The sequence below is a fragment of the Thunnus albacares genome, chromosome 7 (assembly GCF_914725855.1).
Source record: "Thunnus albacares chromosome 7, fThuAlb1.1, whole genome shotgun sequence".
Classification (NCBI taxonomy): Eukaryota; Metazoa; Chordata; class Actinopteri; order Scombriformes; family Scombridae; genus Thunnus; species Thunnus albacares.
The window spans coordinates 29,716,014-29,741,239 of NC_058112.1; the positions used below are offsets into that span (position 1 = coordinate 29,716,014).

Genomic DNA, 25,226 nt, shown 5'->3' on the forward strand with positions numbered 1-25,226 from the left:
CTTTTCATGCATTTCAGTTTCCTCGTCGTTCCCAGCGGACGAGGCAAGAGGGGAACATGGAGTAAAGGCAGTGAAAGAAAAAGGCCGTTGTTTTCCCCCAAAGGACTCCATTCTGGCTCAGGAAGTGTTTCCCTCAGCTTCAGTCGGGCCACTGTGGGAATAACAGTTTATAGGCCAAACTTCCCCCCGTCTGCTTAATACAATAAGCTGTAATTTACACTGCTATTACCCCTAGAGAGATGCCTGTTGTATGGCCTCGTCCCCAGAGGAAAGCCACCCATTATACTCGCTGTTACAAAGCTAACGTTGATCATGGGGCTCAAACAGTGGGAGGAATGATGCTTGAAAACAAGGCGTTTCAGAGGGCGAGCGGAGGGCGAGCGATGTTACAGCCAACCAACAAAATCACATTTTAAATTTACAATGCAGAGTGTTTTAGGTATTTACTAAACGCTCTGACGCAGGGTGACTTAACAACTAAAAAAAAATCTTGCAGTGCATTCTACAGAGTTTTGCCAAGTACAGTTAATCATACACACACATAAATACCTTTTTACTCTGATCCCTGCAGAGTCTTGTCAGTGTGTTACAGCCAGCCAGGTGTGTTATTTTGTATGTATGCGTGTGTGTGTGTGTGTGTGTGTGATATGCAGTATAATAATGCATAATGCAGTGCTGTGTTTTAGGACAATGCATCTCATTGCAGCTCCATCCTGTGACTGACTGAATGAATGAATGAATGAATGGTGCAGAAAGAATGAATGAATGAATGAATGGTGCAGAATGTGTGTGTGTGTGTGTGTGAGAGAGAGAGAGAGAGATAGGGGGAATGCTGTAATTTAGAGAGCTTCATGTAACTAGAGCAACCACACACCCCATTAGAGACCCTGTTCTGTTCTGTTTGCTCCCAGGCCTGTAATTGCAGTGTAACCACAAATGATAAATGCTGTTCCAGGTGTGTTGACTGTGTGTGTGTGTGTGTGTGTGTGTGTGTGTGTGTGTGTGTGTAAAATAGAGAGAGAGAGAGGAAGAGAGAGGGAAAGACTTGAGAAATTCAGTGTGGTGTGTTTGTTATTCTGTGTGTATGCGTGGGCATCTGTGTTTATGTTTTACTGTCGGAGAAAGTGTGTGACTCCTGCATGTGAGGAGATAGTCCGCAGAGACCAAGTGTGTATAATTGAAAATGTAGGTGTGATGATAAGTGAGTGTGTGTTGCATGTGAGCAAACTTCTGTGTTTGTGTTTTTGTCGTGTGTGTGTGTGTGTTTCTGAAACACCTCCCAACATGTTCAGAGTATACGTTTCCGCCAGCGGCTGCACCCTTTTTGGTTCAGCGCCCCAAATCCAGCCTGTCAACTCACTCAACACCCCCACGCCCCATCATTACCCAGAATGCACCACTGCCTCACAGCTACATGGAAAGTCTCTCTTACAAGTTATACCTCATACTTTACATTATGAGAAGGTGAATCAAATTGATGACAACACCAACATCAATTTAATCCCTACCTGTTGAATACAGTAGCTTAATGGAGTGTTTAGCCTAGCTTAGCACAAACACTGGTAGCAGGGGGATAACAAGCTTCCACCAAGACAAAATATATTCCTTCCAACAACTTCAAAACTGTCTTATTTACATGTTGCATCTTATTAAGCTAGTCACCATTACAAGCTGGACTAACTACTAACTTCAACTATTAACCTCAGCTAACTGGCAGATAGCTTCAGTGTGTAAGCTAACTGCTTATAACATCATTCATTTTTTTGTTTTCTATTTTTACACATTTTAAATACACACAAAAACATGGTAATAAGACTTTTATGGAGCTATAGCTCACAAGCCAACTCTTTCTGCTCTGCTTTGGTATTCTGCGTATGCTATGCCAAGCTAGGTCCTGGACTCGGACCAATGTTTTTACAGATCACACAGAGATGAAATTGATATTGCTGTCATTCAACTTTCATAAAGACAACAAAAGGGGAATTTCCCAAAATGTCAAATATAAAGGTTTATTTTGGGAATAAATAGGAACATTTATATTTAAAAAAATGCACTATCTACTAATGTTTTATAGCTACTGTAAAAGCAAGTTCAGTGGTTGTTCTTGGTGACATCACCTCCAAGTAATGGAAAGAGTAAAAAAAAAAGAAAAACATGCCCCAGCTTCAAATATATTCATGTGTAATTTTCCAAGTTACTGGAAAATATGTCCAAATTCTCTTTTAAGTGACTCATAATTAGTGCTGCCTCTAAACCAATCTCATAGACCTTTGACATGGCGGACATTACAGGTGTCACTAATAACAGTGTGTTGCATCTGTGCTTTTCGTGCCATGACAGTGAGAAAGGCCTTTGAAGACAGATTTTTTGATGGTACATCACTGGTAAAAGGAGACATTATAATGATATTATCTCAATACGAAACTGATTCACACAATGGACCCACTAAAAGAAGCCAAGCTCTAGTGAAGGCATTAGCCAGGGAAAGATGACACACTCTGGATCATTTTCCTACCACAAATCCTAGTCAAGGTGTGTTGGCGCAACACCAAAAAAACCTGTTGTTGTCTTCCAGTTTTTCATCCTCAAGGGCTCACTTGGTTTCAGGTGATGTTGTGGATCTATTGTAGTTATATTCCTGGCTCCGTATAATCTTTCCCTCGTATTTAATTCATGGTGTGTATCAGCGTGCAGCGTTGTGAAGTATTCCAAATAAACATAGCAACAATGAAAAACAGTGATGGCATTTGAACAAAATCCAACCCTTATAAGCAGGTGTCCTCAGCTGACCCGCTCGCTGGTTGCTGTCAATAAAAAATCTCAAAAAAGCATCTTGCCAGGAGCCTCGTGATTTATGTTTCTTTGACTTGATTTAGTTACACTTCATCTTATGCAACAGATGCTGCACATTTCATTTTACTCCTGTTAGGGAAGGTTGGCTGCATCCACATTGTGCAATCACTAGATTGTGGAAAGGAAAATATCGATTTACTCTACAATATTGATCTTATTTGTTGTCAAATACAAATGAGTGACTACAGTAGGCCATACAATAAAGAATAGAGAGGTAAATGTGGAGTTCCTCAGAGTGGCATCTACTACTATTTCAGAATCAATGAAGTTTTGAAGGCATGAGCATAGGTTTCTATATCTCCCACTCTATGTCGAGCCTTCTCTAGAGATTTTACTACCAAAAATGTCCATCTAGGTTTTTTTAATCAAGGTTTTTGACCGACACAGTTTGTTTTTATGCCTCCGCACTGGCGACAGCCATGGCTGGAGGCTTTATGTTTTCGGGCGAGATAGTGCGTCCCATTCTCATGAACACGATATCTCTGGAACGCCTTGAGGGAATTTCTTCAAATTTGGCAACTTCACTGTGACATCATAATGTTCTGCAAAAATACTTTTCTGGCCATTATTCAAGGTCATAACTCAGAAACAGGAGGGGAGATTGGGACCATATTTCACATTTGGTCGGATACTGAATTGGTGACACTAATCTCGGCCGCCCACCTTGAAACTGTGACGATTGTACAGATCTTCTGTCCCGCCGGGTTGAAGATGTTTTGAACATGTTTTAGAATTTATAGCGTCTTTGCAGCAACATCCATATCTGAAGCACCGTCTACTGTCATGGCCACAACTTTGTGCTCTGTCAGAATCAGTTTTATTGGCCAAGCATGTGAACACATACAAGGAAAATACTTTTAATACCTTTTTTTATTGAATTCCTTCAAAGTGTTCACTACAAATATTATATGAGTCTTGACAATTTAACTGGTTGGCGGAGGCATACAACTACGAGGTGGTATTTATGGTTTGGCAACTAAAGTGTCATACAAAATAGCATTCTTGTTATAACAGCATTTTAAATGGTGTGTAATTACCTCTTCTCTTAATGTTTCTGTTAGCTCTCATCTCTACTTGGCTATCTTCTAGCCTATTCTATTGTGAAAAGATTACTTTATTACTCCTCCTGTAAAAAAAAAAGGACAAGCTATGCTGTAGTGGTGATGATGTTGTTGCATTTTTTGAAAACCTATAACATCCTCTTCCAGGTGCTGTTCTCCCGATTTGCCTCCCCCCACGTCAACATTCGTCTGGACTCGAGGCCCGTGTCCTCCAGCGTGGCGCTGCTTAATGATGATCAGTCAGATGGAGCCCTGCTATTGGCCACAGGAAACAAGGTGGGCTCAGAACCACAGACATTATGGATGCAAATACACTTCTAGTTCGTTAGCAGTCCTTTCTTCAGCAAAATGGAAAGAGGATCTAGGAGAAGTTGTGCCATCTAGATACCAGATTGCTGTTGTACACATTTGGTAGATTTAAACTGTTGTGTGTTTATCTCTGAACTATAACATAATTAACAGAACAGGACATTCATACTTTCAAATTTCTTGCATTAGTGAAATCATTACAAAAACACTTTCACAACACTGAACATGGAGCTAATGCAATAGATAAAAGAGAATTTCGTTCCTAGAGGCTTACCCTCAAGGTTCTGCAACCACATGTTTTGGCTTCCTCTTGTTATCCATTTCTGTCTTAGGGGAAACACACAATACACAGGAGCACAGCATTCAATCAATTTTGCAAGCATGAAATCAACAAAATGTAGTAAAGTCACTCTCTGACACAGATCTCTTTATTACATTCTATGAGTCATATTAAGCTCGATGTCCTCAATTTTTTCCGCCTCCTAGATCACTAAGATCCCTCTTATTGGACCCGGCTGTGGTCAGCTGACCTCATGTACTTCCTGTTTGCTGTCGGCACGGGTGACAGAATGTGGTTGGTGCGATGGACGCTGCACCAGAGCCAACCAGTGTCCCTCCTCCTCTGTCTGGACTCAGGAATACTGCACACCTGTCATCACTAAGGTAACTACGGCGACTTGTCACCATGGTGATAATAAGGTTAAAAAGCTTACTGTTACTTTCAGTATTTTGCGAGCCAAATATTTTTTTCAAAACATGATTGCAATGTGAGAATTATTAATCCCCATTTTCTATTTGTGTGTTTAAACTTATCAGTTCTTCCCTTCTCAGTTCACTGCTGTTTCAACACTGTGCAAATAACCTGAACCTAAAAGAAAACTTAGGTAACTTTTCAGCTTCCTGCTGACTCAGTTTGCTGGGACACTTATCATGTGAGCACACTGCGGGCTTCAACTTTGTTTGTTTAAACGCTTTCTAACTGATCTCCCTCCGTTCTTGCTCCAAAAACAGCTCATGTAACCTGTCTGTTGAACCCGTGATCTGTATGTGTTTGGACTGTATTTTGTCTCCGCTACAGTGTGTGGAGTTTGTGAAGGTCACGGTCCTTCCTGAAATAGCAGAGCTTTTACCGCGGCACTGTGCTGTTCAACTTCACTCTGACACTGTGAGACTTTACTGAGCTCAGTGTGGGTGGTGTTCATTCTTTCTGACTTTAACGCTGCACCTCATGCTGTTAGACTGTCTCTGTATAAAAAAAACAACAACAACAAGCTACCGCTGCTGTCTTAAATGCAACAAAAAGGCAGCAAGAACCTGTAAAACACCTCTGCATCTGGAACTGTTTTAACAGGCTGAATGTTGAAACAAGCTGTAACTCACAAACTTTCACAGCATTTATTAATTGGGTGTCATCATCCCAGTATCATAGTTTATTTCTCTTCCAACTAGTATCAGGGTGTTCTTGTCCTTACTCTCATCTACATTACTTCCTTGCAGTGTAAGTGATTGGAAATTAGATATAACATCAATTAAATACCAAAGTATATGTGGAACATAGGAATATATTCATTTAGAAATAAACAAAATTACATTGGGAACAACAGCACAACACTAGAACATTATTTTTAAGAGGAGTGACATTCATGTATTTAAATGTGCTATGTGTAATATTTTGGCATTTTTAATATCATTAGATCATTACCACATTCACTGAGAAGCATGAATTACCATAAACAAATGACACCATTGCTGATAGGATAGTCTCTGCAGTGTATTGTAAGCTTTTTGTATGTTATAAGGTTGCATTTTGCAGAAATAAAACAATTGGATTTCTTTACAGCACAAAACAGGATGCATGTGCACTGTAGTTTCAGAGATCCTTGCGGTGTCTGATGGAGGAAAGACTGAGAGAAAAGTCACATCCATATTGTTTATTCTGTCAGTAAAGACAATGATAAAACAAATATGACAAAAAAAAGAAAAATCTGGGGTGCATCTTTACTTAAAGAAACAAAAAGCTCGAAGGTGTTCTTTGGAGTCAAGGGCCACAATAACTGCAAACAAGAGGAGAAAAATCTAAGGCATGCTGAGTCTTGAGGTATAATAACAAAGAGCTTGTAATATTACATGGCTGACATCAGCGTGTTTCAGCTGGAAGCCTTCATCGTGGTGTTGGTTATTAAAGGATTTTTATTATTATTCCACAAGACTCAGAGTGCCTTGGATTCTTTCCTCTTGAGAGAACCAATACACCTTGTAAAATGAGAAGGAAAGCTGCATCTTCCTCTACGAAACACAAAGCAGACAGTTGTATTAGCTTGGAGAAACATTAGTTTTAATACAGCGCTGATATAAGAGAGCAGGTCTTAACAAGATATGTTATAAATATATGAAACAGGTCACCACTGGTGTTTCATTTTATAATTAGACTGATAAGTAGATGTTAAAAATATCAAATACTTCTTGTGCATGCTTGCATTAGGTTTGGCCGTCTTCTGGACCAATACGAGGCTCTACAGTGGTGACAATATGCGGGCGCAACTTTGGCTTCGACAAGACGGAGAACTTCAAGGCCTCTCTGGTAACGGTGGAGGTGGCCAGAGCTCCCTGCAAACTGCCCAGACAGGACAGCATCAACAGGTGCGTGTTTGTGTGTAAGCTTCAGGGAGCATACAGCTTCCATGTAGAGAGACGTACTAGCGTCTGTATGTCAGTGTGCACGTTATGCTTGCACGCTTTGCGTATGCATTTTGAAAAGAGCACACTGTTCCTACACTGTATCTGCAAAGCCAGCTTTGAGAGACAGGGTGCGTGTTAAGTGGTGAGTGTTTATGAGATAAAGGGACCCATACGTTGGCGTTCCTATAGGAGCAGGGCAGGTTTAATAGGGCTTATTGTGCTGAAGGAAGAATGTTAAGAAGCCCCCACCCTCCCACCCACCTTCCCCGTGAATACTGCAGGCTGCTTCATTCAACACATGACTCCCCTAACTGAAAAATTGCTGGGAAAAATCGCTGCATCCAGACTTTCCTTACTCTCCCAAATCCACTGGGGTAATGTCCCCATTCAAAAGCCCCTTTTGCTACAAACAACCTCATTACAAATTAGAAAAAAAATAAAAAAAACACTGCCCACCCAATCCCAGTTGAAGATGACCTCTTCGTGCATTCCTCCAGGGTAGGACATGATCATTGAATTAGGATAAATGCTGGGTGACTGTGGAAGGGTATAATGCCCGGTCTGTGTCTTGTTTCTTGGGGGGTTTGTGTTTAGGTGGACTGAGATGCAGTGTTCCCCAGTGTTCAGCGGGAACTTCACCCCATCAGGACACACAGTGAAGGTCACCAGTGGCCACAAGGTAGCCAAGATTGAAGGCTTCACCTTTGTGGTAAGAATTGTGTTTTTGGTTGCACTTTGTTAAAAAAAAAAATACATGTGGAAGACAGTATAAAATAATTAAACAAGAGCCAGTATCTAAACATTAGACAGATTTTGGTGAAAGTTTCTGGTGGTTTCTGCATCCAGGACCCTGTGATCAATGAAATCTTCCCGTCGTTCGGGCCAAAGTCTGGAAACACCATGCTGACCATCAGAGGAGCCTTCCTGGATACTGGAAACAAGCAAGAGGTGACTGTGGGGAAGGCTGTCTGTAAGATCCAGAGGTCAGTACACTCCGTTTTTAATTTTTTCCTCTCCTTGTCTCACTCACTTCATAACAAGCTTTTCAAAACACAGTTTGAATTACAAGTGGCCTGTTTTCTTTCTTTATTTGTTCCTCAGGAAGACATTTTTGAATGTTGAACATAGTTGAAGCATAAGAATTGTTTTTGTCACTCACAAATATGCCTCAACATTATAGTCAATTTAGGAAATTGTGCCAATGAAGGACTGGCAAAAGTCTTTCTTTCTGTCTTATCTGACACTTTTCCTCATTCTTCTCTTTTCCTTTTTCCTGCTTAAGCAGTGATCATATGTAGCACTAAACTAATGTCGGAAAAATGCATGAATAGGGACTTGGACAATGGCTACCACTGTACAAACTAACACAACAATATCTCCTATCATTCTCTTCGCCGCCCCCTCCCCCGCCCCCACCCACCCTCATTTTAACCTCAACCTTCAGCTTGTCGTCCAACATGCTGACCTGTAAGACGCCTCCAAACGCCGTTCCTTCCAAGCAACCTGTGAAGCTGACGGTGGACTCGGTGGAGCGTCACGCCCCGGTGCTGTTCACCTACAACCAAGACCCCATCATCAACAGCATCCAGCCCTCACGCTCCTTCATCAGGTTAGAGTTATATTTATTCAGAGAAGGGTTTTCAGTCTACATTTCAAGTCAGTCCACAGAGCGTTATTCTCTACATCTGTGCGGTGACCAGCGCTGAGCTGCTTATACGGTACCTTTGGGTTTTGAGGCATGGTTTGGATATCACTCTTTGTCAATGTCAGTGGCTATTTCCTTCAAATGTTGCGGTCTCGTGTATTTCTTCACCTCACAGGTGGTACGAGAGAGAAAGTGAAGGCAAAAAGTGACTGAGAGTGTCTGTGGATGAGTCGAGACAGATTAATGTTTTAGTTTTACAGCAAGAGGAAACGAGTGGGAGGTGACGAGTGGCTAAACTGCTAATGCTAACAGCAGGTCCCTCCCTGTGGGAATCTACTGTGTCTCTGTCTGATGCTAACGCTAATATCCGTTCTCGTCCCCCTCACTGTAGCGGAGGCTGCACCGTGTCGGCTCACGGCTTCTTCCTCCAGTCTGGTCTACAGCCCCAGATGGTCCTCACCACCGCTCAGGATGCTGAGGTCTTCCATGTGGTAAGTACAAGAAGGGTTTCTCATATCCCAAAATGAGATATCCATCACTTGGAAAAAAAAAAAAATGTAGCACTCGCACTGACAGAATGATTTGTATTACAGAGTTATAACATTGTATGTGAACTGTGCACAATCTGAGTTCAATATAAACCTTGGTGGAGCAACTGATGAGCCATCTACAGCGTAGATCCTTTCCAGGTCCTCGAGCGTAGGAACTTTTCCTGCAAACTATGAATATTTGTAGATACTTTCCGTGCATTTTCACTGCAAGAACTTTGTGCAGGTTTTTCTTTCCTGCCTTCCGAAAAGTTCCTTCTAATGAGGTAATACTTTCTTGTACGAGGGTGATTCGTCAACCACAAGCGAGAGAGAGCAACAGGGGCAAGAAAAACAAAACTGAGACTTAATTTGCTGATTGTTAAGATTATTTAAATAGTTTATTTGTTAAAAACTCTTGCTGTTTTATTCGTCTTCTCTTTTTGATGTATTCGATCTTGCTTTCCACCTCTGCATGTCTCCTTTCCAACACCTATTAAAACATCACAGTTACATCCTAATTGAAACTGTTGTTTTAAATCCATTAATTTGCCTATTTTTTGTGATTTTTGAGTGGAAATGCAAACATGAATGTGACAAAGGAACTTTTGATTCCTGATTTACATACTGGGTCTCTAAAAAAACAGATCTATTTTAAAGATGCCATGATGAACAGCAGGCGGAATGGGAAAATAAACTCTTGTAACATGCATGGTATTGTCATTAAACATATTAACACCCCCTAAAACCATCTAGAAGAAAAATGGAAAAGAGCTAAAGTGTCAGACCAACGCAAGAACAAAGGAAATGGAAAATCCACAGTCTGATCTGTGCACTCCAGCTGTCACTTCTGACTCAGGCACGGTAGCAGAGTGAAGCCTTAAGATGCTCTGGCTCTCCTCACCTCCGTCAGACTTTATTCTACTTATTGCAGGAAAATAATACACACACACACACACACACACACACACACGCATGCCTCAAAGACGTCATCCCTGCCTCAGAGTGACTCGCCTTTATAACGACGGCCTGGAGGTGTTTTAAATTATCTGACCCTGACACTTACCAGCCTTTCACCACGCTGTCTGCAAGCCCTTAAAATGCCTGAAATTGATGTTACTTGATTATTAGAGCCTTAAAAAAAGGTGTTTAATGTTTATAAAAATGTCCTTTATGAAGTCAGACTTTCAGCCATCCTGGTCATAAGTTAAAGGCGTACTTAGACAGGAGTAGGTGGACACAGGAAGAGCTGCGCATAGTTTCAGGCTGAATGTGCTTGTTCCCACCTGTTTGTTCATATTAGTCAAGCTTCTTAGCTACAAATCTCTTCTTTAACTGAGTTTTTTAAAGGTTTTTCTTAAAGCAAGTGAAGCAATCTGCCAGCACAGTACAGTACATTTTCCACCTTAATTGAGCTTGTTTTGTGTGTTTTCCAAAATGTTAATTTCCCTCAATTCCAGTGCAGATACCTGCCTTATCCTTACAAGAAAATGCTTGAAACAAGTCGACTTGAGTATTGCAATATTCTCACTGCAGATCTTGTCACTTGCTTTGCACTTCCTCTCTCTGCAGTACATCGGGGATGCACATTTTCCCATTCAGTTTTACTTCTGTTAAAGATGAAAGTGCAGCACATGTTTAACAGAAGCGAAACTCACAAGAAAACATTTGAAACAAGTCGACTTCTTCTGAAATATTCTCACTGCGGATCTTGTTTATTTCTTTGCACTTTGTCTCTCTGCAGTTTTACTTCTGTTAAAAATGTCATTTTTAACAGAAGTAAAACTGTAGGGGGGGAAAATCTACACCCCCAATCGATTCATAATCCAGACATTCGGTAAGATAAGACAATATTCCAGATAACTCTCTGGCCAGTGTTGTACAATCCTACCAACGATTTCTTTTAGGTTGCAGCCAGAAAAAAAATCCAGCACTGTCTGAAGTAATAATACTGACCGCAGCAACTACCCACCGTGGCTTCTCACTGTGTGGACTTACTGACCCCCTGATCCACTCTTTAACAGTGCTCTCGAATAATAGTCTCACAGCTTGGGTTTCATCGCAGTTGCTGCTGAAATGATACCACATCCTTTGAAAGAAAAGTGCACTTTTTATTAGGTTAACTGCACAAAATTTCTCCATGTAAAGAAGTACTTTAACCTTTCATCAAGTCCCTCCAACTGGAGCAGAAAATATCTCACACAACGGGCTCTGCAGTTTTAACTGCTTTCTCTATAAATGTGGTAAAAAAAAAATCTTAAAACTCTTTCCACCATTTTTCAAATTTTCAACACTTTTTCTGCAGATTCTTAACACTTGTATCCCAGTAGATGATACATGTGGCCGTTTTTTTCGGTGTGAACATGAGTGACATTTTACTATGTGAGTCATAACAAACAAACATCTCTTTACACACAGTAGAGGTGTGTTGTTCTCACTGTGTGTGTGTGTGATGTTTGCCTTAGGGAGGCGGGTTGAGGACAGGTAGTGCTTTGTAACGATGTTATCTGTCATCCTGAGGCACACGCTGCTGCAGGTTCAGTCAGGAGATAATAATACACTCAGTAAACACACACACACACACACACACACACACATCTATAAAGAACACATACTCTCACTGAGTAAGACCTGCATCTAAAATCTTAGTCACACAAGATTTTTTCCTCTCTCTCTCTCTGTCTCACACACACAAACACTCCCTGGTGTCTCATCTTTCAGTTTCCCTTTCCCTGGTCATTGACCTGTGTTCAGGTCAGCGGTAGATGGGTCTCCGGGGAGCTCAGGCTTCGTTACTCACAAACAGAGTTAATAGACGTTGCTCGAAAGCTCTGAGATCAGACTTATGACCCAATGGTTGCTGGTTCAAATCCCCATTTCACCACGCGAGTATCTGGACTTTTATCTACCACTGACCCCTATGTTAGCAGTTGCTATCAAGCCATCTTTGAACACTTAACTATCAATTGTTCCAGTGAGCCGCTCTGAGCGCCAACAGTTGATGACTGTTTGTTTATATGTTAGGATCCTCAAAGCACAGCCAGTCTTTCCCGGGGCCCACATTTATTTATTTATTTGATATGAGTAAACCAGCAAAAACTACAAATCTGCACATGCAGTACATCCTACAAATACGATGTTCCTACGAGTTTCCTTATTTGCTTTTTAAACATTGATTCCTGTGTTAATGTAGTCAGTAACTGTGGTAAAGAATCCCATGTTTTCATTGCTCTATATGTTACTGTTCATTCAAGGAAATCAATGTTTGCCTTGTGGAGTGAAAACCAGCCTTCTGTTGCCTGTCTGTTGGCGTATGTATACGACTCTAAATCACGTTGTAATCGACTGTACTGATTTGATGGAAGTTTGGATCGTAAAACCTTCCATGTTGCTGCACCTGGACGTTTCCAGGTGGGATTTTGTGCAACTGTAGTGTGTCAAGACACCTTTCTCTGGATAAATAGAGGTTAAAAAACAGTTGAAGGATTGTTTTAAAAAAAGCAAAGGATAGAATTTATCACATCTGTCTTAAAACAACAGTCTGGTGCCCAAATGAACATTGACTCATGTTTTTCTTGCTGTAATCATTCCTCCTGTTCATACTGACCATTAAGAGATGCCTTCATAACACACTTATAATGAAAGTGATCATCCACAGTCCTTCTTCTGTACAAGAAAGTTTATTTGATGCTAATATGAGGCTTCAGCTATTCCAGATTAGTCCAATCAAGTCAATATCTTCCAAAGTTAATAATTTTAGTGCCAAATTGGCTCTTTTTGTTCTGACCCTTCCACCGCAACTGAACAGGAAAACACAGTCGAGATAAAGAGGGAATTTCCCACTAAAAAGACTGTGAAACCGTTTTACAGTCTTACACTTTATTTGACTAACTCAGACAGCTGAAGCCTCATATTATCTTCAGATAAACTTTTAAACACATCTTTTCTCAAAACAAGGACTTTGGATTTTGTCCCCCATCACTTACATTATAAGCAAATTTGGAGATAATCCTCTAATGGTCAGTATGAAGAGGAGGAATGATTACAGCAAGAAAAACCTGTTTCAGTGTTCATATTGGCACCTGACTACTGTTTTAAGACAGACTTGTAAAATTGTGAACGTGTCCTTTAATACAGTGTCTTGTGATAAAATACAGCAAAGTTTTCTGATACACATAAAATAAGACTGTTTTCCATTATTCTCCAGATTTTACCACTTAACACTGTGAAGTTGTTTTTGTTTTTGTCAGTTGGGTCAGTCTGTTGCATCAGTGAGAGTTAACTGGTAACATAATGTAGGACAAACCGAGACAATGTTGCTATGGTTACCTGCAGTTCAATAAACTTTGTTCACTGATGTAGAGCGCTAGTTAAACAGGCTGGAACTGTGTCTGTGGTGACACCTGTAAACCGATCAGAAACACGTTCCCTCCACGGCTGCGGTTTTTAATATGTATCAACGTACACTAATTATTTTGACTGATGGATAGGCTGAAAAGAAAATCAAAATTTCCATTACCAAATCAGACCTATAAAAATGACCAAACATCAGGTTTATTCCAGCTGTATAAAGTTTACCGGGTGTAATTTCACCTGTGACTTCAGGGTCATTGATGTCCACCGAGCTCTGTGAGTTTACACCACAGTGGGCAGCGGCTCGATTCCCTTTCAAGTCAGAAACACATGCTGTCTGATTGTCTTTAAAAAAAACATGCAAACTGAGGATTTTACTTAGATAACTGTCTTGAAACCCTCCATTAAGATGTGAAGATTTAACGTTTCAATGATGACCGAAAGAGTGTTGAAACCTTGATGGTTTATTGTTAGTCGAAACTGAAAAAACAAACCAGAGAGGAAGGGGAAAAAATCTAGCTTCCTAGAGAGAGAGAGAGAGAGAGAGAGAGAGAGAGGGAGAGAGAGAGAGAGGGAGAGAGAGGGAGAGAGAGAGAGAGAGAGGGAGAGAGAGAGAGCGTGAAGCAAGAGGCCTGTATAAAATAAGGCTATCATTACTAATGATTTAGGATGGGATCATGCCCCGTAGGGCCCCAGCTGTCGCCTGTTAAATTCCTTCCAGTAAACGGGATGAGTTGAGGCTCAGCCTGGGAAGGGACAGCATAAGTGTCTTATTGTCTTAACCTTTCAAAATAGAGGCAATGATCTTTCACAAACGGACGTCCCAGAGGTTTCCATCGCCAGCGGAACGGCACTCCGGGTAATGCGAGCCAGCCTGTCATGCCTCTAGAGCCGCGTTCATAAACTTAAACCGACGGCCGTGCGCGATCGGTTTCGGTCTCTGTTCAGGAAGCTGAGCCACGGAGACAAAAACGATGTTCGGTTCAGTTCTGTGAATTTTTTGCTCTCCGTCCGGTCGTACGAGAAGCTATGAGATCTTCACAGCGGAGCAGGTTGCTGAGAGCAAAAACTAACAAGAGAGAGGTTCAGGAGTCTCAGCTGGAGCCAGAACAAGAAAGGAAAAAAGAAACGGCCACTGTTGACTTGATATCTGCCTCTCAGATCTCCTGTAAAGCCTGGTCTCAGCCAATCTCAGCTTTCCCACAAACATGAAAGAGACCTTTTTTTTTTTTTCTTTTTTTTTTTTATTATCCGTTGTGAAAAGCTGGCACGGTCACAAACCCGAAAGAGACCCCTCATACACAAAAAAAAAAAAAAAAAAAAACAGGAGAAAAAGTGAGCTGTGAATTTTCACACTACTACAGTGGAGTTCTTTCCTTACACAAAGCCCAGGGAGGGATGTTTTCTGTGCCAGCGTCGGTTTGTTGGGCCGCACCATCACAGATAGTTCTGATTTAACTAGAGGCTTCACCGTAGCCAGACACCTGTCGCCTGAATTCATAAATTGGCTTGTTTAGTGTCAGACTCCTCTTCCTATCTCACCCCAGCGGGATAAATCCCTCCAGCTGACACCTGAATGCCTCATGAAGCCTCTTTCCTTTCCCATGCCCCCCTCCCTCAACCCCCCCACACACCCTGCCCCCCCGCCAAGAAGTCAAAGACCGTGGCTGTGTGGTACCAGAATGAATGTGTGAATGTGAAATTAATCAGTGTAAAAATAGCAGATTTGCAAGACAGAAAACACTTCCCTGTTGCCATGTAAACACATCAAACATTCATTTTTTTCTCGTTTTAACTTCAGTTGAATGATGACTGTGCATTGAACAAATTTCTACCTGCCTTTGAAATCCTTTTTCGAGCCTGTCGGGGGGGGGGGGGGGGGGGGTAAAAAATGCATGTTATTGTTAACATGAACAATGGGTATGTAACATTTTTCAGCCCATAACATGCTCTTTGTAACCAATACATGCAGCAACACAAAGGACATTCTTCTCTCACATAGGACAGTGGCGGAGTTTAATTACAAGTTACAGGTTTTCAAGTACTGTACTTAGTGCAGCTTTATACTCCTTTATACTCACTTTACACTATAATTCAGTGATGTTTATCTGACCTCGTCACAAGTCACTTTGCAGATTGAGATTTTACACACAAAACATACGATGATACCTTAAAATATGATACCTTCTTGCATATTATACCACTTAATAGTGTGCGAAATTGTTAAAATTCGCTCCACTTAAACTAAAACAGTGCAATTCTACATACACATTAATGCATCAATAATAATTATCCAGTAATATGATAAATAAATGCTTTTTTGACATTTTCTACTGTTGACTATTTATACTTTTGACACTTTAACTACATTTAGCTAATAATACTTGAGTGTGTAGCACAATTTTGTTGTTTAAAATGTGTAATGTAATGTTAAAGTCTGCAAAAACATCAATAAATGGAGTCATCTAGTAGTTGTTTTTTTTATGGGCAGAAAATACAATGGCATTAATATGAGCTAATTTGAAACATAACAGTAACCAAGATAAACACGATCATGATAGGATGTCATTCCAAAAGTTGGGTTTTGGAGAAATCTGGTCATCACTGTGCTGTGGTTTTACAGCATGGGCTCAGATCCAACTTCCTCATTTAAATGAAAGTTTCAAAATGCCAAATAATGAATTACATCTGAGAGATTTTGTAGTTTTTGGACTTAATAACGCAGAAAATATCATTTAACTGATTGCAGTCCGCCGAAGTTCATTTGCACAATCGTTAAACATGACAGCAAAGCCTTGAGAAAACAAACAGATGGCACGCATTCATACGAAAAGGACAAGATGCAAAACACATTACAGCGCAGTTCGGGAAAAAAACAGACATAAAAGAAGAAAAGAATGAAATTTACACCTAAAACATCAAGATAACAAGCAAAGACACAGCTGAACCCGAGACCTCAAATCCAGAGTAAATGATAACACAACACAGCGCAGCGTGGTAGGAAAACAGCGTAAAACTGCCGCCGATATAAATCATTCTAGATTTGACAAGCACTTTTGTACGTGGGAGCTCCGTTATGACTTGGCTTTTTCGCAGGCTGTTACACTAATGATCCTTCTGGGACGGCGGAGGTTTTTCGGGATCGCTGGTTCTCTCATCACCCCCACAGTAAAGCTCACGACCCGCTCGCTGCCCGGCTCTCCCAGCCCGATTGTATTTACAGCTGCTCCCAACCTACAGCCCTTCACCTCCTCTCCCTTTAAATAAGAGGAGACATTGGCTGAACAATGAAACTGACTGAGGTTTCCACTAATTCACAGGATATTTTTCCTTTCGCCGCACCCCTGGGAGACGGGGTAGAAGGGGGGCGGTGCGGGGGTTTACCCTCCGGACTTGCTGTAGTTGCTCCTTATTGGTGTGTGTGGAGGAGGAAGGTTAATTGGATTGCTTTTGTTAGGTGACCCAGTGTTACTCTCACGCACATATATTTACGTTTTATATGCATGCATCTGTGTCTCTGTATGTGCTGGTGTTCGAGCCTTTGTGGATGCGTGTACATTTGTGTGTTTTTAATGTGTGCGTGCGTCCATCTGCGCTCTTACAGCTCGCTAGGGAGTCAGATTGGGAAGTGCATGAGGAAGTTTCAGCAACACTTCAACAGAGCTGCTGCTACTGTAGTCGGAGCAACACTCTGGGGGGTCAGATTTCAATCAAAATCTCAGAAGTCAGATTTCAACCAGTTTGGGTTTTTGTTTTTGTTTTTTTTTTTTTGGAGGATTACAATCTGAACACACTGTATTGTGCCTCTGCTTCTGCTTCTGCGTCCACATTTCTTTTTATTCAGTAAGTCCACACAAAGGCACAAAGGCAAAACAACCATCCAATTATATTTTACAAAATGAAAACCGAAATTAACAACTAGAGCTTAAAGTATCTCTGTAAAATTTTAAATATTCATGATATAGCTGACAGTGAAGTTAGGAAAAAACATCCATATCTAGAGTTTGACATGCAGAAACCATCTTGTGCTTGTGGTTTGATCAGATGTGAAATTCTGCCAAGATAGGCAAACGGATATCTCTATTTCAAATTACCAAAATTGTTCTAAGACAATAGTGTGTTCATGTAGGACTTTATCTCTCACGCAAGAAATCTGACTTGGGAAATAGGTTCTCTGAGTCTTTTAGGCTTCTAAAATAGTATTTAAGAAAGTTGCTAAAGAAGAAAAGCTGAAAAGAGGATTGAGAAGAAAACTTCACTGCACACAGAATTTTGTACATCTAAGTTTGATATATTCTGCTACAACAAGAGAAGATTGTTCAGAGACCACTATGACATGCAACACAAGGGTCACGCAACCAAAGAGCAGCCAGAGCTTTGCTAGCTAGGCTGCCTGCACTGCAAAGCTCGTCGTGCACAAGTATTTTTTTGTAAAAGAGTCTGTTAAATGGCTACAATAACCACATAAACCCCCACTCGCTAAACGACAGCGTTGGCGTTTGTTGCGTTCAAAGGTTACGAGATGCACATTGATCTGAACTCTTTTTTTCCACCTCCTGTCGTCATGCTGTATCGACTCAAGGACACATCTATCTTTGTAGCCCCAAAGATAAACACTCATTATCATTGGCTGTTACCACAGTGCAAATATCAACATTGATCTATCACTGCGCAGCCAAACGAGTCTGGTTTGTTCCGAGCGCACCTGTCTAGGAGAGGAATATTCATTCATTCAATCTTTATTTAAACTCGAAGATCACTGAGGGCGTGCCTTACAACGATGTTGAGTGTCAGGAAACACAGGTTATAAACAGTTGCATTAAAGAGCAGAGTAGTTTGTGATCATGGTTTTTAATTGACCTACAGGTACAATTGTGTCATGTTTCAATGTATGATGCAAAGTTTTCCAGGTGCGTGCAGCACAGAAACTAGAAGCAGTTTTCCCAAATTCAGTGTTTGCACCTCAAGTATTAGCCAATGGCTTGAATGAGTTGAATATTGACTATAGGACCAGTTCAATAAGGAAGAAATATATGACGCAAAGTAGCCATTAAGGAACCAATGCCCATTACGTCTCACTGTTAGAGATGACACAACCTTTTCATACAAAAGGTAATAATGTACATTTATTTCTGAGTTTTCTAAAAAAATAAAAGCCCATGCTTTGTCCCTTGCCTTGAACATCACATCACATCATCATCACAATCTCCACAATCAGAAAACACATCTTGCTTTTCTCCTGACATCATCTTTAACCACAGAAATATGTAACTTAATTCTGGAGTCTAGACATGAATTAAAAAATGACTGCTGTGATCCAAAAAAAAAATGAACTGGCATGTTGACAGGCAAAAATTGGAATAACCGATTATTTTATAATCACAATTTGCCTCTTTAGTGCTTCTGTTACTTTTTCTTGTCAATTTAAATCAACAACAGCTTTCCGATTAGTGCACCCATTTATTTCTCATACCCTTTTTAGTCGGTGTCTATTGATTTTTGTGTTTCTGGGAATGTTGCCTTATTCAGATCCGTATCCCAGTAACACCCCCATTTGAATGCCTTTCCCTTAAAAGACTGCGCCCTCCCCAAATTTCCTTCCACTTGCTGTTTATAAAGCTGTGTATGGCTCAGTGACTTTACGACTTACTACACAGTGTTTCCAACTCGTTGCTGCTGTCAAATTTCAAGCCTTCATCAAAAGCTTCATTTGAGTGGGATGGTGCAAAGACATATACTGTAACGGCACAACCACCACAGTTCAGTGCAGATATTTACAGTGAGTTTATTTCCCATAGCTTTTAAATTAACCATCTCTAATTGCCCTCTAAAAGCCAACAAGTCTGATGCTGATATTTGTGTATTTGGTTAAAGATTGATGCTAGATGTTCAGGTATAGAAGATGCATGACTGGAGGAAATGAAACTATGCTGACTTTAGAAACCTTGCCAGTTAACACCAAAGTGCTGTGTTAGCGTAGCATTGTTGACATTCACCCAACAAATACTAAATTTATGTCCTGACTTACCATTACTCGATCTTCCAGACCACCAACCGGTCTGTCACCACACAACTGCACAGAGCTTTTTTTCATCTCCATTGATTCTCTGTAAATGTATATTTACAACCATGTAAGTTGTTCTGCACAGATGTAGAATTATGCCTCGTCCAAAAAACTCTATTCCCATTGTGGTTTTAGTTTTCCCTGTCTCACATTAGAAGGACTTCTTACTGCCAGGGAAGCTGCTTTGAGCCAAAGTCAACTAAATTTGAGAATGTTTCTGACTAATCATTTAAAAAGCTACTTAACTACTTGCTGGTATCCAGCTGGAGATGTTTAGCTCACCGCTTACACTTGATTGGTTCTTACTTGACCTTTACCATACTTCCTCCTCTGCACAGGTTCACAGTGGATTTCTGTTATGTGAGTCTCTGGATTTGTGCCACCCAACAATGCATGCTGTAATTCTCCTAATAACTGCACACGGTAAAAAAAACAAAACATTACACAAAATAAATGAGCAAACTAGGACACAAAGTCCAGCTTTCACAGAGATGCTCTTCTTGAGCAACCAATAAAAGGCCAAAAACTTTCACATTCATATAAGGTTTAAATTTTTGCCATGAAAACACAGATAACACCAACCTCAGAGTCTATATCCCCACTAGATACCCACGTTCACTGGAAACATGATGAAACTTTGCCACACCTCAATAAAAAGGACTTAAGGCGTTGGGTGTTTCTATTTTCCATGCTTTCTGTCTCTCACTCAGGGGTCTTAATGAGCACAATAGCAAGGAGGCCTACCTGGGCCGAATCCAACATGGTATAAAATCTGTTTTGCCCTCAGGCCACATGTGTAAACACCACAGCGTCTGAAAACAGGGGGTGTCTCATATATCATGTATAAAAGAAGCTGCCAAATTGAGGATTACTGCATAGCTGTACTGTACCAATGAGTAAAGACCAAGAGGGAGCTGCCATTACTCTGAGTAGAAGGGAAGTTTAATATTTATGTGTTATGCGTATAATGTACTTTAAAGGACCAGAATGTCCTGAAAAACATTACAACACGCACAACAATCTTTACTTCTTCATGGGACTATTTTAGATTTAAGATTGGGTTTATGTAACTAGCCTTAGGGTCAGGTTTTGCTGGAAAAGAACTAGTTCAAACAATGTGTTGACCCTGTGGGGTGAAAAGTTGGCAATCAGAGCGGGCCGATAGACAATAATTGTTGAAATATGGTGATAAGAAAGAATTTCCAGACCGTATCTTCTGGAAGGCATTCATTGTGTTGCACTCGGTTGTACACATGAAAAGTGACTAAAAATAGTCGTGTAAAGAATGAGGAAAGAGCACTCAAGGAAGAATTTCAAACCTTTACGCACCTGGCCGATTGTTGCATGAAGTGGACGTGAAAGTCAGATTGTCAGTTTCAAAGAGAAATTTTCAAGTTGGAAAGGTGTGGTGGTTTCCGAAGCTGTTCCACCATCCGACAACTACTTGGAGTATACTGACGTCTTTAGGTCAGGGTGGAGGTTCATGTTCAGTATATGGCAGGGAGGGCAGTTTTTAGGGTACAGTGTGATTTCACAATGATAGTTTATTGTTTATTGGGAAGAGGATCCCCATTAGCTTCCACTGACATGGTTGCTAGTCTTCCTGGAGTCTGTCAGATGTTAGATGTTTACATTACACCATATTTACTAATATATATTTTACTCACACTTTGAAACTTTTTGGATTAGAAATGTTTTTGTTGTAGGTTGGTAAAAGGTTCCAGTCTGGATAGTTTAGTCTAAATCCAATTTGAATAAACGTTTGCTAATGTGATCTTTTCTACTGAATTCAGGTGCGTTCTAGGAAATTGTACCTAAATCCACTTGAAAAAGGTATTTCTGACATTGGTTCCAGTCCAGCTGTGGTATAGTTCAGTTTGTGTGCAGTTAAAATGTAGTATGTGCCCCCTTAAGAAGAAAATTGATGGGCGATCGTGCCTCCTTCAGTTGTGATTTGACCAAATTGCTATCCAACTGCCCTCCTCACATCAAAACATGTGTCAACATCATCATCATTTCCCAATAAGAATTGTTAAAACCTGCACTTTAATGACAAATGTCCTTTAACATACCACTGATTGGAACCATAGACTTTAAAAAATATGAATGTAACCAACTTGACATCACCCATTGGTTTCTGAAGAGCTGTTGTGAAGCCATCTTGGCAGTGCCTGACTCCACCTAACTCCTGACTAATCCAAAACGGGCCAAGAGGTGGAGCTGAGGCAGGCCTAATGAAACCCAGTTGCTCAAACAACAACCTGTCACTCAAAGTGTCCACGTCCTTAATTATGCATAACTTTGAACTGGCGTTTTAACATGAGGGTCTATGGGGATTGGCTCACTTGGAGCCGGCCTCAAGTGGCCATTCGAGGAACTGCAGTTTTTTGGCACTTCCGCATAGGCTTCATTTTTCAGCCCCGGAGGTTGCCGCTTGCTTGGAACAACAGTGTGCATGTGTGAAAGCAGCCCAGCACGGTTAAGCAGACAGTCAAACTCAAAATGAAGCCAGTAAAAACAATCCTAATGTTTGTGTGTGCACTAAACGCAGCTCTCATTTCTGAAAATCTGAATTTACATGTACATGTGTGTGAATCTGCAGCTTAGACGTACTATATTTTCAACCTGTATGTCTTTTGTTTGTCTGTGTTCCCAATCGTCTTCCTCTTCCAGAGTTGTGTGTACGGGGAGAACCGGACATCCATCCAATGCACCACACCATCTCTGGCCAAACTGGCCCTTCCACCGCCGGTGGTCACCAAAGTGGCGTTCGTCCTGGACGGGTACTCCACAGAACAATGGGATCTGATCTACGTGGAAGACCCCCTTTTCCAGGACCCCAAGCTTACATCCAAGGACAACAAAAGCATTGTGGAGCTGAAGGTGAGAAAGCGTCTATAGTAAACTATTTCAACATCACTCTTCTACTTCAGCTTCTCACTGTTCTCTTTCTTAATATTACAACTAATTTCAGGCTCTCTCAGCTTCAAACTGCCAAAGAGTAGATGTCAGCAAAGGTCAAAGGTCCGCCACAGATCAACAGACCTTGCTAAATATTTAAAGAAAAAATTTTTCCTAAAGAGTCTTGCTTAAGAGGACTCAAAATCATGTTTATAGAAGCAAGAGCAGGAGAGGTGCAGAAATACAGCATTGCAACATCTCAGCAATCATACAGCACTGCTACAGGTCTGCAGAGATTCATTTGCGGTGTTTGATTAACAAAATCAAGAAACTCCACAGATTTGTTAGATTTTTATAATGTAAACAGTTAGACATTTCATTTCAATCCAGAGCTGTTGTTTAAAGAACTTCACTGAATGAGATAAAATTGCAATGAACCAAGTCGATGTTCATTCTGCACTTTGCCTCCTGATCCAAACACACACATTCACACGTACAACACATCTATGGCCCAGGTCAAATGGGGAAGGAAACAATACTGAAAGAAAAACAGGAAATGGAGTCTGTTTCCCATCGTTTACAGCAACCAACCCCAACCTTCCCAATCCCTCCACCATTGCTATACCTCTCTATGTATTCTCTCAGTCGACTTGCATTGTTCTGGCTGCCGAGGTCAAAGCTCTTGACATATTAATGCTGCTTTTCAAACAACCCACGACAGTCCCTAGAGCCTGTTTTACAAACACAATGAAATACATATTTCTCCTAGTTTTTTTCTTTCATTTTTTTGTTGACTGCAGCTCGACGGTTTGTGGCAGCTGTGCCGAAGCGTTCGCAGGGGATCCTTGCTGTTTCTTTCTTTTTTTTTTTTTTTCCCTTCTTTCACTCTTTTCCCAGACGTGACCTTGGCCCCGCTTGCTAAATCCACCATCAACCCAACCTCTATCCCCTCTTCATCCCCTCCCTTTAGCCCAGACAAACCCCCAGTTTTTTATCCAAGGGGGGGGATGGTACCAGGCATCGCACCGAAACAGGCCACATTTAACGCCATCTGATAACCATGCCCTGCAATGGCCCCCACTAAAGGGCGAATGCTAGGCTCATTTAGCGCCATCTGATAACTTCAACCCCAAAATGGCTGCTAATAACAGACAAATAAAGGAATATTTAGCTCTGACTGACTGCTCCGCGCCAGTATGGCAGCACATGAAGGAGTGTTGGCTTTGGCTCGGGTCCAGGTTGTTATCGCTGGCGATCACTTCACGGGAGACTCAGAAGCATTTCATTTACAATTATCATCATAGCAGTTTATTTAGAGTGTCTGATATTACTGTGACGGCTTTTTAATAACTTTAATGACTCTTCTCTGCAGTGTGTACAGAATTGTCACGCCGACAGCTGGGAAACACACTGAATAAGGATTGTATTGGATGAACTTGTTTCGAAGTGTTGTCTTTCTGTGTGTCCTAATTGCATGCAAGTGGATGAATTAGTGGTTTATGTTGCTGTGTAGACTGCCAACGTGCACTCTCTCTGTGTGTGTGTGTGTGTGTGTGTGTGTGTGTGTGAGAGAGAGAGAAAGAGTGAGTGTAGGAACAGGTGCGAGTCTCCACTCTGTGTCAAATTGGAAAATCCCAAGCTGTCACGCAACGAATCTGATCATTCTCTTTATTGCCTTCTGCTGCACTCAAACAAGTGTGTGTGTGTGTGTGTGTGTGTGTGTGTGTGTGTGTGTGTGTGTGCGTGTGTGAAAGAGAGAGGGAATCAGAGGAACAAAAATGAAGAGTAAGTCTGAAAGAAGAAAACAAATTGGGAGACAGAAGAGCTAAATAGACTGCGTTCTTTCACAGTTTCCCATCAAACAACACATGCTCACTAACTCAGTTACACAAACTCACGTGGACAATAGCTGTATGTGCTTCCAGTCATATCTTGAGGATTGGGGGGGGGGGGGGGTTTGTAGTCATCCCACTGAGGGTCACAAGACCAGAATAAGTCACTCTGTCTTACTCATATCAGCTGCAACAAGCTCAATTTATACTCTTTTAATCATTATTAATCATGATAAACTCTGCCAAGAAGAGAAGAGACATCCCCTCTCAACCTGATGATGATTGAAATCTTCAGTTTCCAAATTCAAGTCTATCCTAAATAAACAGCTATGAGTTTGCAACAACAATATGGTTCCAGTCTATACAATTCATATCATTTTATTCATATCAACCATGTTCCTGTGTCACTTAATGGACCTTTAAAAGTCCTGTAACTTGTTTACAAGCTGCACAGGCAGCTTTGCATACTTTTTGTGACAAAGTGTTTAGGACTTCAGTGTTGCTATGTGAAGTCTATCAATTGGAAAGAACACAACCATGTGACCTGTGATTACTTTATACCAAAGTACAGAGCCAGATTTCATTCCCAGGGAGGCCTTGGGGCAGATATACTTTGGGAACATCCTCATTAGCCCCCTCACCCACCCCATTCTCTTGCATCCCCACCAGCAGTAATCATCCAACACTCTTAACTTTGTACAACTTGGTTACATTATGTGAAGACTTCAAGTACATGCTTCAGGGCCCAAAAGCAAACCAAAGGCCCCCAAGATGGGATCTAATTACCCTAAATTTTCCATCTTGCATCTTGCATTGTCTTTATACACAATGATGTTGACTCTAAAATAAGGCTTGCATTCAGTCTGAACACACCTTAAGGACCTAAACGCTCCTCTTCACAACAGGGACTCAAGATTATCCAATAATTTAAAGTCCCTCCTAAAGGATAGGTTCACAATTTTTCAAACCTGTCCAAAAACAATAGTCAGGATCCCCGTATGA

At 41.0% G+C, this 25,226-nt stretch overlaps 1 protein-coding gene across 1 annotated transcript in view; it reads left to right on the plus strand.

Annotated features, from left to right (window-relative positions):
- The window catches only part of met (MET proto-oncogene, receptor tyrosine kinase), a 75,342-nt gene that overhangs the window by 32,408 nt on the left and 17,708 nt on the right, over positions 1–25,226 (plus strand). Inside the window, exons 4-11 of the mRNA XM_044357133.1 lie at positions 4,062–4,190; positions 4,710–4,886; positions 6,706–6,863; positions 7,497–7,611; positions 7,749–7,885; positions 8,347–8,511; positions 8,939–9,038; positions 22,165–22,374. Coding sequence (XP_044213068.1) covers positions 4,062–4,190; positions 4,710–4,886; positions 6,706–6,863; positions 7,497–7,611; positions 7,749–7,885; positions 8,347–8,511; positions 8,939–9,038; positions 22,165–22,374 — 1,191 coding nt within the window. The remainder of the gene's footprint in view (positions 1–4,061; positions 4,191–4,709; positions 4,887–6,705; positions 6,864–7,496; positions 7,612–7,748; positions 7,886–8,346; positions 8,512–8,938; positions 9,039–22,164; positions 22,375–25,226) is intronic.